Source organism: Eretmochelys imbricata, chromosome 14 (genome assembly GCF_965152235.1).
Source record: "Eretmochelys imbricata isolate rEreImb1 chromosome 14, rEreImb1.hap1, whole genome shotgun sequence".
Taxonomy (NCBI): domain Eukaryota; kingdom Metazoa; phylum Chordata; order Testudines; family Cheloniidae; genus Eretmochelys; species Eretmochelys imbricata.
This window is the reverse complement of record NC_135585.1, coordinates 38,566,490-38,581,402: the sequence shown is the minus strand read 5'-3', so window position 1 is coordinate 38,581,402 and position 14,913 is coordinate 38,566,490. Positions and strand designations below refer to the sequence as shown.

General features: G+C 55.1%; 1 protein-coding gene and 1 pseudogene across 2 annotated transcripts in view; one reads left to right on the top strand and one right to left on the bottom strand.

Annotated features, from left to right (window-relative positions):
* Positions 1-14,913, top strand: part of LOC144275109 (uncharacterized) — an 807,364-nt pseudogene that overhangs the window by 119,397 nt on the left and 673,054 nt on the right. The window lies entirely within an intron of this gene.
* LOC144275108 (butyrophilin subfamily 1 member A1-like) overlaps positions 1-14,913 on the bottom strand; it is a 50,641-nt gene that overhangs the window by 6,787 nt on the left and 28,941 nt on the right. The window contains exons 7-11 of the mRNA XM_077834247.1: positions 14,009-14,041; positions 13,888-13,920; positions 8,834-8,854; positions 7,626-7,631; positions 7,503-7,529 (exon numbers count right to left, since the gene is read on the bottom strand). Coding sequence (XP_077690373.1) covers positions 7,503-7,529; positions 7,626-7,631; positions 8,834-8,854; positions 13,888-13,920; positions 14,009-14,041 — 120 coding nt within the window. The remainder of the gene's footprint in view (positions 1-7,502; positions 7,530-7,625; positions 7,632-8,833; positions 8,855-13,887; positions 13,921-14,008; positions 14,042-14,913) is intronic.

The following is a 14,913-nucleotide window of genomic DNA, read 5'->3' as shown; positions in this document are numbered from 1 at the left end:
GCTGACAGAGCAGCACGGTACAGACACCTTCCATGATGGTGGGACATTCACTCTCCCAAGCTGATGTCTGGAGGGCCAGCAACAGCCAAGGGTGTTCCAGCTCCCATTGCTGGAAGTGCCCAGGCACCCACAGCGACGCACAGAGGAGGGCCAGTGACTTGAAAGAGTCACCCTGGCCCACTGCAGATAGGGCTGGTCCAGTGCTGTGCACAGACTGTGAGCAGGACGGGCATATAAGATGGGGCTGCCTCCAGAAGCAAGGATGGGCAGACTGGCCTGGTTTCCCAGAACGCTCGGGGAACGGGCGAGTCCCAGGTTATTAGACACCCTGCCATGGGGAGGTCAGGCCCAGGACTGTGGGAACCCTATTTTGGGCTGGGAAGAGTTCCCCCTCCAGGGTCAATTTGTTTTGACTACACGGAAAAGGGACACATAAAAAGATGCTGCCCTACAAGAACTTTGGATTTTGGACAGAGGGGATCGGGGATGTTGCTATGGGGCAGTGAGAGTTTCTAGCACTGAGCAAAATGGGTAGCTAAGAAAGCAGGCCCTGGGGTATAAGCTTCAGAGGAAGAGGCCAGCCATGGGTTTCAGACATCCCTCTGCTTACCAGGGGTACCTTAGCCTCGCTCCCAGAAACAAAGCTTGAGAACTGGGGGCGTTTGAGTAGCTTCCTCCAGGATCCTGAAAGGACTCCCTTGGAAAATGATCCAACCAGCAGCTTAGTGGACAGCAGGCTCTCTGGGCCAGGGGAGCTGAGGCAGAATCTAAATGTGATTCAGCATTTCTGGTGGTCCCAAGAGAGTGGTGTTACTAGAGCTCTGAGAGGGCTATTGAACAGCTCTGTAATTTGCAGGCGCAAGTGCGGGTTTTCTTACTGAAACTGGCCAAGCAACAGGAGCAAGCCCACTGACCAGAAGACAGGCAGAAGGAGCTACTCGCAGAGCAGGAGAGAAGCCACCAGGTTGTGGCTGTGGAGAGCAAACAGGTCAAGGCACTGAAAAGAAACAGGGCATTCGGCAGAAGAAATTCTGCTCTAGCTCCCAAGAAGCCCAGCCGTTGAAGATTAAGCTCCAGCACCGACGTGAGCCGGGGACTGATGAGATTATTGATATTCAGGAGAAACTCACAGCTGCTGAATGTACCAAGCGCCAGGTACCATCCCACAGGGAGGAAGTGGCAGTTGGAATTGACAATACCCCTGGTCAAGGAGCCCGGGCCCTAGAGGAGAAGCACCACCTGGAGACCGGAATCGTTCAGCCGAGGGAGGAGTAAAGCAACAGGGAGATGGGGAACAACAGTCTCAAGGCAGCCAAGCTGCAGGCAGCCAAGGTAGAAAATGAGCCATGCAAGAGAAAAGTTACCCAGGAGCCCAAACGGGAAGGGCTTGAACAAGCCCTAGGCCTTGGGAGGAGGGGCCCAGAAAGGGCTGCAGGATGGGAGTGGTGTGGCTGGGAAACTAGAGCAGAGTTTGCTGGGACACAGGAGCCTGCCACGCTGGTTAGAAGGAAGAAACCTGGAGAACTTGAAACAGAGGGTGTCTGCAACTGAGCGGGGAGGTGAGATTCCCAGCTCATGTAAACGTACCTGCACTAACTCTGCTCAGCCTAGCACACTAAAGGTAGCAGTGTAGCCCGTCTAGGAAGGGCAGCTCGGGCCAGCTGCCTGAGTACATACCAAGGGGGGCTGGGCGGGTTTCTACTCAGATGGTTAGCTGAAGCTGCCACCTGTGCTACCCTGGCCACACGGCTGTTTTTAGGTGCTAGCTCAGCTACGTCTACATGAGCTGGGAATCACACCTCTTAGCTCCAATGTAGACGTTTCCTAATAGAGGAGAAGGAACAGCTCCTGGACTAAGTTAAAGAACTAGACAGACTAAAGCTGAGGGTTCAGGAGAGGGCAAAGGTGCAGCCTGAGGGCTCTGGTGTGTGTGATAAGAGAGAGCCCAGCAATAAATCACCAGGAGGCTGCATTTACACAGGGGAGAGCAGTGATGCTGTGGGTGTCCTGGGAGGCTTTTTAGGGGAACAAGTAGATCTCGCACTGAAGGGCTGGATGTCGACGGGCACAGATACAGAGGTGCTGGCTACAAAGGAAGCTGCACTAGTGGCCGTGTCCTCTACAGCGACCCAGCAACCCCACCCACAATGGACTGGGCAGAGCGAGAAGAAAAGGTTGCTGCAGCTGAGGGGAGCAGGGCAGAAGGCCTTGCACAGCTGAGCACCCTCCAGGCCCAAAGGCTGAGGCCCTGCAGGAGCTAGAGGAGATGCGCTGACAAGGGACTGGATCTCAGCCCAAGCCATCCAGTGGGAACGGGAGCAGGAGCACTGGAAGGAGCCCATCTCAGCACTGGAAGGTGACCGGGAAACAGCAGTGTTTGTTGTTGCAGAAGGAGCTGACTAAGTTCCAGATCCAGCTTAAGATCGAGTATGGAATGAAGCCCGGCTCTAAGACGCATATGAAACAGGAGAGCCCAGAGGCCTTGTGGAAAGAGATGAAATTATGTCAGAGAGAGAAAGCGCAGCTTCTCCAGAAAACAGAGCAGCTGGGCAGTGAGCTACACCAGCCGGCTGGAGACAAGAACAGCGCTGTGGTGGGTGCAGAGGTACAGGCCCATCGTGTGGAAGATGGACTGTCTGAGGTGGAGATTGCACCTGCTGGAGGGAAAAGCCACCATAAAAACACACGTCCAAGAGGAAGTTGAAATAGAAAAGGAAGAGACTGGGGACCTCTCTCCCCAGAGACCTGAAAAAACAGCACAAAGCCCGAACCAGAGCTGGGCTAAAACGAAGTCCATCCTACAGGAAAAGGGGAGGAGCAGAAAGGCACTTTCCCAGCTCCTAACATTACACCCAGCCAGGTGAACGGAGGAGGATCTGAAATGTGCTCCCAGAGCTCATTTACTGAAGGCTGCAGGAAAGAAAAGCTGTGCTCAGTAATAATTAGAGATGCTAATAAGGAGCTATCTGAATGAAAGACAAACTTAACTCCAAAGGGCATGTGTGTGAGTGTGTCCTGGGAGGCAGCTGTTGGAGGGACCTTGTAGCTAGGTGGGTCTGTGTGTAGCAGACCTTATTTAAGCTAACCTCAGCCAGACCTGGCAGAGCCCTGAAGGGCCTTGTGATGAGCACATCTGGTGTGTACCTGGCTCCGGAGGAAGTTCTGTAGCCAGCCCGTATCTGTTACAGCATCATGACGGCAATGGTGAAAGCCTGATGCTATTGCCTACCTCTGCTATGGCCAGCGGGCCTGACTCACACAGTACATGTTGTTCTGAACTACGCCATGCTGAAGACTATGGGAGATTTTGCCCATCACATGAGCTACACAGGACTGTGGGGAACACAACTCCTGGTCTCTTCATTTTTTCACAATTCAGTGATGAGGATAAAAATATGGCCAAGGGCCTTGTAGGTTTCCTTGTGGCAGAAGGGCAGGAAGTGCCCCCTGGCTGCAGAACATCACCAAGTGTTAGCCACGGTCAAGCCTGCCTTTAGGTAAACGGGGGGAAGGGAGGTCATGGGGGCCGGCCCTTTACGGGGAGTCAGGGATCAGCCTACTTGTGACAGGCTCCTGTAAGGGAGAACCAGCCAACCCAGCCCCACCTGGAAGTAATGAAATCCCTACGTGCCTGGTTGGCAGCTAAACAGCTAATGAGCCTGATAAAGGGTTACCAGGGCTCAGCTGAAGGGATCCCAGAAAGAGGAAGCTGCTGAGGAGAGGGGGGCCCAGGACAGCTCACAGAGCAAGGACCCTGGAAGGGGTGCACCTAGAGAGAGGAGCTCCTCTAAGGGGGAGGAGCTGCCAGAGATGACATTGATAGAAACAGCAGCTGTATGAGGACAGAGGCCTGCAGGTGAGGTCTGCAGGGAAAAAGGTACAGTCTGAACTGAATCCAGCTCCAGGAAGGGGGGCTGGGATCTCCTGACTCGAGGAGAGTGAGGACCTTGAATTAGAGCCAGAGGCTAGAGCAGAGTGAAGGAAAAGATTTTATTTTGGGGTTTGCTGGGACTCAGAGTGGACCCCAGCAGGGGACTTTTGTCTCAGCCCTTTTGGACTGTGGGGAGCAGTTTAAGGAATGCTGAAGAGAGTAAACTGAGGCAGGGCAGTTGCAGGGCCACCCAGAGCCGGCTGAGGGTGGTATGTGAGGGTGCCACCCCATGATGCGTCTGCACAACTGGCCCCCATTTAACAAAATTTCCCGTTCCCCAGGCAGACAGAGCCTCGCTCTCTCCAGTCTGTCTGCTTGGGCCCAATGGAGCCTGCGTCGCTGAGTGAGAACCTGGAGCAACTGAGCACAGGGTGGTGCCTCCCACCTGACTCCTGGCCTCCCCATCCCAGCTCCCAGGCTGTTCCCTCTTGCCTGCAACCTGCGACAGCCCCGTCCTCTGAGTGCCCCTGCCCTGCCCTGCCCTGTGCCCTGGGGGTACTGAGCCCCCTGCTGGCTGTACATTGAACTGGGAGTGACCCAGGGCCCAGCAGGGTCACTACAATACTCTGTCAGACCCAGCCAGACAGGCCCAAAGGTGCACTGGGATCCTTGCATCATCTTGGCGTTTGCTGCTCCCCTTGCTGGGCCTTGTCCGCACTCAGACCGAGAGCCCTTTGGGGCCAGCAGCCCCTTGTTCTGTCTCTGCAGCGCCTGGCTCACACATGGGCACTCACTGCCCAGCCCCTAAGGTCTGCATGACGGCATGGGGCCTTCCCCATTGCACATGGAGCCCTGGTTACTCTGCCCCACAAATTCACGCAGTGACTCCCCCGAGTTGCCAGACCTGGGTCCCTGGGGTCAGAGTGCGGGCAGTCGAGTGGCACTGACCAGTCGGGGCTGGTGGGGTGGGTGGAAGGAAAGGGTTAATCCCAGCACGGTGGCACTTTGCTGCCTGGCCCTGGCTGGTCTCTGCCCTCCGGGTGCAGCACAGGGCGTGTGTCTCTGAGCAGGTCCCTGCCCACTCGTCCGGCCACTTGCCCCAGACGCAGAGAACCCAGGTGCCAAGGGAGGAGCAGCCCCAGCAGCGCCGCATTGGCCCTGGCACGGGCTGAGCCTGCGAGCGCAGCACCAGAGGCAGCGGCAGAGAGAGGGGCTCCGCCAGGCAGAGCTGCAGAGGAGGGGTCAGTGCTGGGGCAACAGGCCTGGCCGCGAGAGCGCGGTACCAGCACCAATGGCCCTGGCCAGTCGGGAACAGCCAGTGAGTCTCTCAGGGCCTGGGACCCTGCCCAAGACAGGACAGCTGGGGTGGGTGTGTGTGTGTGTGTGGGCCGGGGGGGGGGGGCAGGAGGCTCCCCAGGGGCTGGAGATTCCCTAGAATGAGGCATCGAGGAGATGGGCTCAAGATCCTGACAGGCTCAGGGGCCAGGGGTGTGGAATGGCTCAGAGAGCCCAGCCATGCCCAGGCCCCGTGGCCATAGACTGCGCTGGGCTGGGGGCGGGGAGGGAAGCAGGGCTGGCAGTGCCAGGGGTCTGAAATAATCCAGAAGGAGCATTTGGCCTTGCTGACTCTAGCCTTGCCCTGCCATTCTGTCCTGATTGCTGCCACCAACTCCACCTCCTCCTCATCACTCTGGCCCACCACATAAAAAACAATGGCTCACGTTTTAGGTTCTTTTGCAACAAATTATCTAAGTATATGAATGTGCCGATGGACGTTCTACAGCATCTCTATCTACCTTCCTGAGCTGGGGTGTGTGTGACTTTGCTAAATGTGTTAATAAACTATTTGTAAATCTAAGAGGGTTCCTATAGTGTGAGTGTTGCAGCTGTGCACAGTGGGGTTCCCAACCATGTAACGATTTAAATAATACTGGGCCTGATCTTGGGACAAAAACCAGTCAACCCTCAACGTGACAACTACAAATTCGTAAGTAATCAGTATAATCGATCTAGAATCTCTAGATTGGGCTACAGGCCCCCTCACACCCACTGCCGTCCCCTTCACTGGCTCCACTCCTTTCTCCACCCCAAGGCTCTGCCCTGCCCACCCCTCACTTGACACCTCCTGCTGCTCTCCCACTACCAGCCCCACTCACCCTCCTTCTCCCTTTGTTCCCTTCTCCCACCAGCTCCCCCTACACCCCGAACAAACTCCCTGCTGCTGAGCATCATCCAGCCGCCTCCTCCTCCTTCCTGCCTCAGAACCCCCTGCTCTCACCCGGCTTCCCAGCTCCCACTGCCCCCCACGCTCCTGTGCTGCTTTAATTCACACACCCAGGTACTGGGCACTAGGACCTTGCACATATGCACTGTGCATGTCCTAGGGTGGCACATGAGACCCAAGCTCTGTGACAGTCTCCTGGCCTTATGGGGCTCTGCTCCCCAAGCCCTCCCCTGTCGCTGCCCCTCCACATCCAGTCCAGTGTCCTGTCTATGACTGGAGTAGTGAACGGATACTCTTGTGATTAAAGTGCTGACCTGACCTAGGAACCAGCAGATCTAGGCACAGCTTTGCCACAGCAGGGGGTAGTCAGGGCTTGTGGCCTCTGGGAGGGGACCTGCTCGGATGCTTCTCCTCTTTCCCTTGGAAGCAGGTGTGAAAGTAACTTAAATTTCTTACAGGTATTGTCCTATGGCAAGCGCCCCTTGGGGAGGGGGCTCAAGGCAGGGGGTTGGGGCAGCGCCACCTAGGGACTGTGTGTGCTGGTTTGGGCCCACCAGGGCTGGGGCATCACCCCCAGCTGTCTGGCATTGGGGTCAGGAGTGGTGGTGGTTTGGGCTCCTGTGGGGGAGGAGGGTAGAAGGGGTGGGATGGGCCACCCATGCCCAGCACCGCCCAGTGTTACCCTGCTGGCAGCATCCAGAGCCCCGCCCCCAGCGAGCCAATTGTGGCTCTAATTCACACACCGGCTTACTTTCACCTCTACTTGGAAGTAAATTTAAGGACTTGTATACATGGGGGGAAGCCCTGAGTAGCTAGTGCAGAACAGCTAATCAGCGCTAGCTGCCTGTGCGGACACTCTTATTCCATGCTAAGAGTGCCCTTGTCTGCTTTGGGTTAATCCACATTGGAAGAAAACAAGTGCAGAATACTCCACACTAGCTACTCTGGGCTCTTCCCCATGAATTCCCCATGCTGAGAAGCCCTAAGTGTGGGGAGAGGAGGTTTAAATTCCTTGTTCCTCACCCCGGCAACCCTTCTAGAGTCACCAGCTGCCCCTCTGCCCTCCACCCCCTCTCTGCCACTGCATCCAGCAGGGTTGGATAAGCTCATCGACTGGATGTTTCTGCCAAACAATGGTCAGTATTGAAGTAAACAATGTATTAACTAGAAGCTATAAAATAGCAACAGAGAGCAGTTAAACAATTATCTGTTTGCACCAGCTCCCCCTGCCCCCAGCAGGTACCCTAGGGGGTGTTTGAATAACCAAGCTCCTCAAAGTTTCACACAGACAATCACATTTTGCCCTACTCCTTAGCTATTGGGGGAGCTGTAAGAGGACTGAGCAGGGACCGAGTACCCCAGAGGAATGGGTCTGAAAGCGACTGCAGCAGTATCAGTGTTAGTTACCTGCGTATCCTTGGGCTCTGGTGAGTCCTGAAATAATCAGAAACGAGAATTTACACCAACGAAATGCAGACTCAGCAAGTCACATACTGTGAAAAACAAACCACACAACTAGAAACAGCTTACCCAGTTCTGCCAGAGGGTCCATGGGAATGAGAGGAGAGAAAAGGGAAAAAAGAACATAAATGAATGAACAGGAGAGATTCTCAGTAACAGAAGTGCCCAGTTCTAACCCCACATTACATTGGCTTCAGTGGGAACTTTGCCTGAGTAAGGACAGCAGGATTGGGCTCCTAACCACTAGTTATGACTTCTCCTTTATTCCATCTGATCCTGCAAACCCTCCCTGCAGAAATCAATGGGACCGCACCTGTGGGGATCACTCATGTGAGTCGGGGGGCAGAATGGGGCCATTAGTGATAAGGGGCCCAGTTCTTTCCCCTGCTCCGGTCACTGTGAGCAGGGATGGTGCAGACTGGCTGGAACCAGGCCCTGGACATCAGAGAATTCCCCTGGTGTAGGGAGAGCCCAGCCAGGGTAAAGCAGCATAGCTGGCTCCTGTGTCAGCTTGCCCCCCCCCCTTCCCCCTCAGCCATCCTGGTGTAGGGGGAGTGTCAGGGCTGGGAGGAGATATGCTGGGGCAGAGCAGAGTACATCGCCAATTCTCAGGGACCACAGCCAGCTGGAGCAAGTTAGAGCAACCCCTGGGGCAGCCTGAGAACCAGGGAGCCATAACCAGCTCCCTCACTGCCCCCACCCCAAGCAGGCACTGGCCCAACAGAGAACCTGGGCCTGCAGCTCAAAGAACTCTTCCTTCATAAGTGTCTCCATCATCTGGGTGATGCTGGTGACCCCAAGGGGTGATGAGCACCTGCAACTCCTGCCACCTTCAGTGGGATCAGACCCATGTGCCTGATCCTACAGCTGCTGTGTGTGTAAGCCAACAGGGCCCAATCCTGCTCCAAGGAGACCTAGGGATGCAGGAGAACACCCATGGAGAGCTCAGTGGGCTGGGCCCTATTGGTATAAAAGAATCATTGCTGTCGTTACAGGGTCTCTCAGGTGTCAGTAAGTGACGTTAGTTTACTTTTTAAGGGTATTTCCAAGGGTTAATGTTATGAAATATAAAACTGTTAATATTCATATTTCAATATCAAAAATTTCCCATCCATTATGTCTGGGTAATATCTGGATTTCTCCTTGTCGTGTACATTACCTGTCTCAGTAACACATTAATTTTTTACACGCCTTTTTTAACACGCCTTTGCATACACAGCTCTGAGTGTTTCTTTTCCAATTTAAAGCATAATCAAAACTAGTACAAATGCCCTTACCTTTCGCTGCCTCGTATTCCGCTGGAAAGTCAAAGACATCGGGAGTTAATGTTGAGTCTCAAAACTTAATGGGCAACAGTCAAGATAAAAGTGGCGTCTCCCTCACTGGTGATACGAGTATTTTGAAAGATTTGTCCATAAGACACTAACCGGAGCACAGCCCAGGAGCTGGCTTCTTATGGACGAATGGACTTAAGCTGTCCTGCCCCATCTATTATATCTACTACGTTCTAAACCTCAAATACTGGAAGGTAAACCTGGCCCAGAGAGCAGAGCTTCCTTGGTCCATGTCATTACTCATCTCTTGCTGTGTGACATTGTTCCCTGCAACCCCCCCACCCACCGTCACCTCTTCATCCCCCATCCTCTGCACAGACACACACGCTTTTAAGCCCCACCCCAGGCCATATCTCCATATCCCAGGGCCAGTCTCCTGCCCCACTGCACATTGTTATTCGCATTCCAGTTGCATCTAGAGGTCACACTCTGAACTGGGCCCCACTGAGCTAGGTCCTGTACACCCACACTCAGCACTAGATCCTGTACGCACACACTCAGAGACAGGCCCGACCGTGCTAGGTCCTGTACACACACACTCAGAGCCAGCCCCCACTGCGGTAGGTCCTGTACACACACACTCAGGGCCAGGCCCGACCGTGCTAGGTCCTGTACACACACACTCAGCACTAGATCCTGTACGCACACACTCAGAGCCAGCCCCCACTGCGGTAGGTCCTGTACGCACACACTCAGGGCTGGGACCCACTGGGCTACATCCTGTATGCGTACACAGTGCCAGGCCCCACGGTGCTAGGACCTGTACACACACACTCAGGGCCAGGCCCAACCGTGCTAGGTCCTGTACACACACACTCAGGGCCAGGCCCGACCGTGCTAGGTCCTGTACACACACACTCAGGGCCAGGCCCCATGGTGCTAGGTCCTGTACACACACACTCAGGGCCAGGCCCGACCGTGCTAGGTCCTGTACACACACACTCAGGCCTAGGTGCTGTGCACACATTCATGGGCGGGCCCCACTGTGCTAGGTTCTGCACACACACACACACACTCAGGGCCGGGCTTCTCTGAGCACAGAGCGCCAGGCCCCACGGTGCTAGGTCCTGTACACACACGCTCAGGGCCAGGCCCACCACATGCCCAGCCAGGAGAGATTCCAGGGGCCACAGCACAGCTGGGTTTGGGGGAGGGATTGAAGAGAGGAGAAGGGGGCAGCTTTACTAATACTGAGGGGATGTTTTTCCTTGCATGGATGGGAAGGGGGAGAAAACTCTGAGGTGTTTAAGGGAGAAGCAGACAGGCGGGTGACCCAGGCTGTGGGTGACCAGACATCCCAATATTAGGGGCTTTGTCTTATAAAGGCAACTATTCCTCCACCTCCGCACAAAAAAAAGTGTCCAGATTTTTCACACTATCTGGTCACCCTACCAGGACTGCCAGGAGAAAAAAAAAAATAGAAAGCCCAGGGGCAGTACAGCTCCCCCTGGAAGTGGTGCCGAGGATGACGGCCCTGTGTGCCCACCTCTGGAACCGGCCCTGCACGCCCACCCCTGGAACCGGCCATCGCTGGCAGAGGGAAGGCAGCATCAATCGCTCAGACGGGGTGGGACTAAATGTTGAGTTGAGGGGCCTAAAGGCGAAGACAAGGAGCTTGTGCTGGAGCGGTGCTGGAGGGGGCCTCAGTGGAACTAAGTGGAGGATGTGGCAGGAGAGATGAGTCTGAGGGCTGAGCCTAGCCGCCATGCTTTGGATGGAGCTGAGGGGACAAAGTGGCTGGCGTCAAGGCTGGACAGGAGGAGATCACAGCAGTGGAGGTGTGAGACGATGGGGTGAACGAGAGCCTGGGCTGTCGGACAGACACAAGAGGCTGTATCTGTGACGTGTTATACACGCAGGAGCATGGAGACGGGTGAGGTCAGGACATGGGGGCCCAGACAGAGGCTGAGTCAGAGACAATGTCTAGATTGACGGGGCTGATGGAGATGTTTTTGGGGTGGCCAACACTGTATTTCAAAAATACAGGACAGTTTTTTTCTCCCTCCCACAACTCCAACCCCAACCCCTGACCTGCGCCTACATTATGGAGCGGTTCTCCCAGCCAGGGCAGGGGAAATACCCCCTGGCCCCTCCCATAAGGAGACACCTCGGGTAGGACTCAGACCCCAGGCCCCTCACTCTGCTCTGGGCTCCCTGCAGCCAGCTCAGGCCTCACACCCCACCTCAGGACCACAATCCCTGGCCCACAGAAGGGGCAGAGATCCTGGTACCTAGCTCGGGGCAGCCCAGTGTGCGGGATGGGAGGCGGGGAGGGAGGGAGAGCTGTCACAGCCCCCTGCCTTGGGGAGGGCTCGAGGTGTTATCCAAAGAGATGAAGAAACTAGGAAGTGGGGTGGGCTGTGAGGGGGCCGGAAGAGCTTTGAGCTTAAGCTGCCCTCTGGACATCGAGGAGGAGGAGCTGTCAGACAGGCTGAGATGTGGGATGGGAGGCCCGGGAACAGTCTTTAGCAGAGCAAGAGTTTGAGAGTCACTGGCATAGAGGTGGTATCTGATGCCGTGAGTGTCCATAAGAACCACTAGGGACAAGCACTGAGCTTTGGGGGATGTGCTGTGAAAGAGGGAGACAGGAAGAGACCGACCCAACAGAACAGACACCGAGAGCGATTAGCGAGGCAGGAAGAGAACTGGGAGAGGGGGAGCTGTGAAAGGCGAGGATTTAATGGAGATAGGAGTGGTCAGGCCTGCCGACAGCAATTCCGGGCCCCAGGGCAGAACAGTCATTGGGCCCCCACGCACACACAAGCTGCACCCGTGCAGACACGGTCCCCCTGGCATTTGGGCAGTGCTGCCAGCTGCGGTGTTGGGCGCGCTCTTCCAGCACGGCCAGGGCTTCCACATGCCCATCTGGTAGCATTGCCAATTGTCTAATGGCGCAAACCCAAAGACCCATTTCCATGCCCCCTGCCCAGCCCCTTCTCTGAGGCCCTGCTCCCGACTCACTCCATCCCCACTCCCTCTGTCACTCACTCTCCCCCACCCTCACTCACTTTCACCAGGCAGGGGCAGAGGGTTGGGGTCCGGGAGGAGGTGTGGGGTGCAGACTCTGGGAGGGAGTTTGGGTGCAGGAGGGGGTGCAGGGTGTGGGCTCTGGAAGGGAGTTTGGGTGCAGGGTGCTGGCTCTGGGCTGGAGCAGGGGGTTGGGGTGCAGGGAGTCAGGGGGTCAGCTTTCCTGGGACAGCTCCCAAAATTGACTGGCACATCCCTCTGGCAGCGGCTGCTAGGGATGGTGGCTGGGGGCACTGTGGGGGGCCAGCGGCCTTGATGGGGAGCTCAGAGCTTGGGCAGGGGCTCTGGAAGAGGGGCAGGGGGCGGACGGGTGGTTCACACACTGCCCATGAGGAAGGTTCTTCTCCTCCCTGTCTCTCACATCAGTTCTGGGTGGCCTCTGTGCATGACTACTCGATCAGGCCCCACAGGCGAGCTAGATGCTTCTCCCCACAGTTTATGTGTCGCCGGGGGCACAGGTGGGAGATAGGTACCCAAACATCTAGAGTGAGGCAGCAGTGCACTCTTCGTGCCCAGAGGCAGAAGCTTAGGTAGTGTGAGAACTTACACAGAGATTTATGTCCTGAGTGAATTTAGGTGCCTACAGGGGTAGGTGTCAGCCAAGAGGGGGTTGTGGATCACGGAACCTAAAACGGGGATTGAGGCTGGAGTTTAGGTGCCTAAGGCTCTTTGTAGATCAGGACCATAATGCGCTTCTGAGATAAAAGCTGAGGGAGGTTGTGGAATCTCCATCATGAGAGCAGGTTAGACGAACACCCACCAGAGATGGTCTAGATAATACTTAGTCCTGCCATGAGTGCAGGAGACTGGCCTAGCTGACCTCTCAAGGTCCCTTCCAGTCCTCCAATTCTATGATTAGTGTGGGGTTAAGGTGGAGAGGATGTACTTGTAATTTAAGGGTAAAGCACATTACAGGGATCTTGGAATTATCCCCAAATCAAGTGTTATAAACTCAGGAAATACAGAACTAAGGTTAAAGTTAAAAATAACCCAAACATGCCATGGTGTAGAAATGCAACTAAGGCAGCTAAGCAACCTTAACTCTGCTCTGCAGTAACTTTATGAGGGGAAAATTGAAAAAAAAAACCAACCTCCCCCCCCAAAAAAAACCCAGCGTGCCTTTAAAAATCAGTTTCATTTAACACAGAACCACACACACACTGCTCTGCATTGAGCAGACCTGTATGGTTATTGTGTGGAGTCGCTGCAGGCTGGAGCTGAGGTTGTGGGTGTGCGTGGTCCCTGAGGATGAAATCCTGCCCCCTCCCACATTACATGGGCATGCAAGGGCCAGAACACCTGGGGTTCCCAGGTGAGGGATCCTGTTAAATACTGGACAAGTCTCTGTGGGTTTGCCCCCCCACCCCCCAAAAAAAAGCTCTGTGGCAGCTGGTCTCAGAGCCAGGCTTGTGGGGCTCACACAGTACAGACATTCCCACTCAGGCTGGAACCTGAGCTCTGAGACCCAGTGAGGAGGGAAGGGGGTTGTCTCGGAGCAGGAATGGCACTGCTAGATTTAGCCCTGCAGCACGAGCTCCAGGCAGGTGACCCAGACTCTGAGACTTGTGGGCATGGGTGGTTTTTTGACACGTACACACAGTCTCCAACAATGAGACTGACCGAGCTGTGTTGTATATTCAGGCCCCTGGGCTCAAGGTGCCATTTCTGTAATTCCCATGGGGTTTATTAGATCATATGATCCTTTCCCCTTCAGAGCCTCTTTGTGCCCTCTTTGTGCCAGCCACTGAGCTCACTGCTTGGGCTCTGATGTAGAGATGGAGATGTTCCCCATCGCTCCTTCAAACAGGCTGTAACTCCACCTGCTAAAATTGAGCTAAAGGTGTTAAACTGTGACTCCACCGGCATTAAATGGGACTTTCAATTGAATTAAATTGGTTCGACTGAGCTAACTCGACTGACATGACATGAAATCTTCAACCCATCGGATCCCATTGATCCCAGACACTGACCTTTCTGTCTCTCCATCGCAGATCGCAGAGCCTCTAGAGGGAGAAAAGAGGGAGAGGTGAGACTTCCCCTTGTCGTGTTTATGGGGATAGAGTTAATATTGTAACTGGCCCAGACACTGACCTTTCTCTCCCTCCCATTGAGACAGCAGGGTCTCTGGAGAGAGAACAGGGCGAGAGGTGATTCATCAATTCACAGATTCCCAGGCCAGAAGGGACCATTGTGATCACCTAGTCTGACCCCTGCATAACACAAGCCAGTGGGTTTCCCCACAATAATTCCTACAGCAGATCGTTTAGAAAAACATCCCGTCTGGATTAAAAACTGCCAGTGCTAGAGAATCCACCATGACCCTTGCCATGGGCGGTGGGTATAATAGACTAGGAGAGGCTCAGCCTCCCCTGCCACTGCCACGGCCACCAGACCTCTGTTTGTGGGGTTTTGGGGGGACGTTTTTGATTTATTGTGCCCCATGTAGGTTCAGGGCTGCTGAGGAGGCGGTATGTGCTATTCAGCTTCCTGGGTTCATCAGTAATTTCCCTGGACTGGAGAATACTGATGGACCCAGGAAGCTGAGTAGCACATACGCCTCCTCAGCCACCCCGGAACCAGCATGGGGCATAGCAAAAGCGTCTTCCAGACCTGGGAGATGTTTTTCCCCAGGCAGCTTGGGGTCTGGGAAGGGCACAGCATAGCTGCAGCTGACCCGGGGCAGTTCCGGGCAGGTGGGAGGGGAGGGCTCGGGGCTTCAGCCGGCCTGGGGCTCCTCCAGCCGAGGGAGGGGGCACTTGGGGCTCCTCCAGGTGTGGGGGAGGGACAGGGGGTCTCGGAGCTCTGGCTGCAGGGGGAGGGGGGCTTGGGTGAAAGAGGTGGAGCTGGGGCGAGCTTACCCAGAGGGGGGCTCCATCCGCCGCCCATGACCCTCAGTAAATTGTTCCAATGATTAATTAATAATTAATAATGGCTGCCAAGATTTCACCCTGTTATGTTTATGGGGATAACTCTACTGCCAGCTAATGTGATGGGCC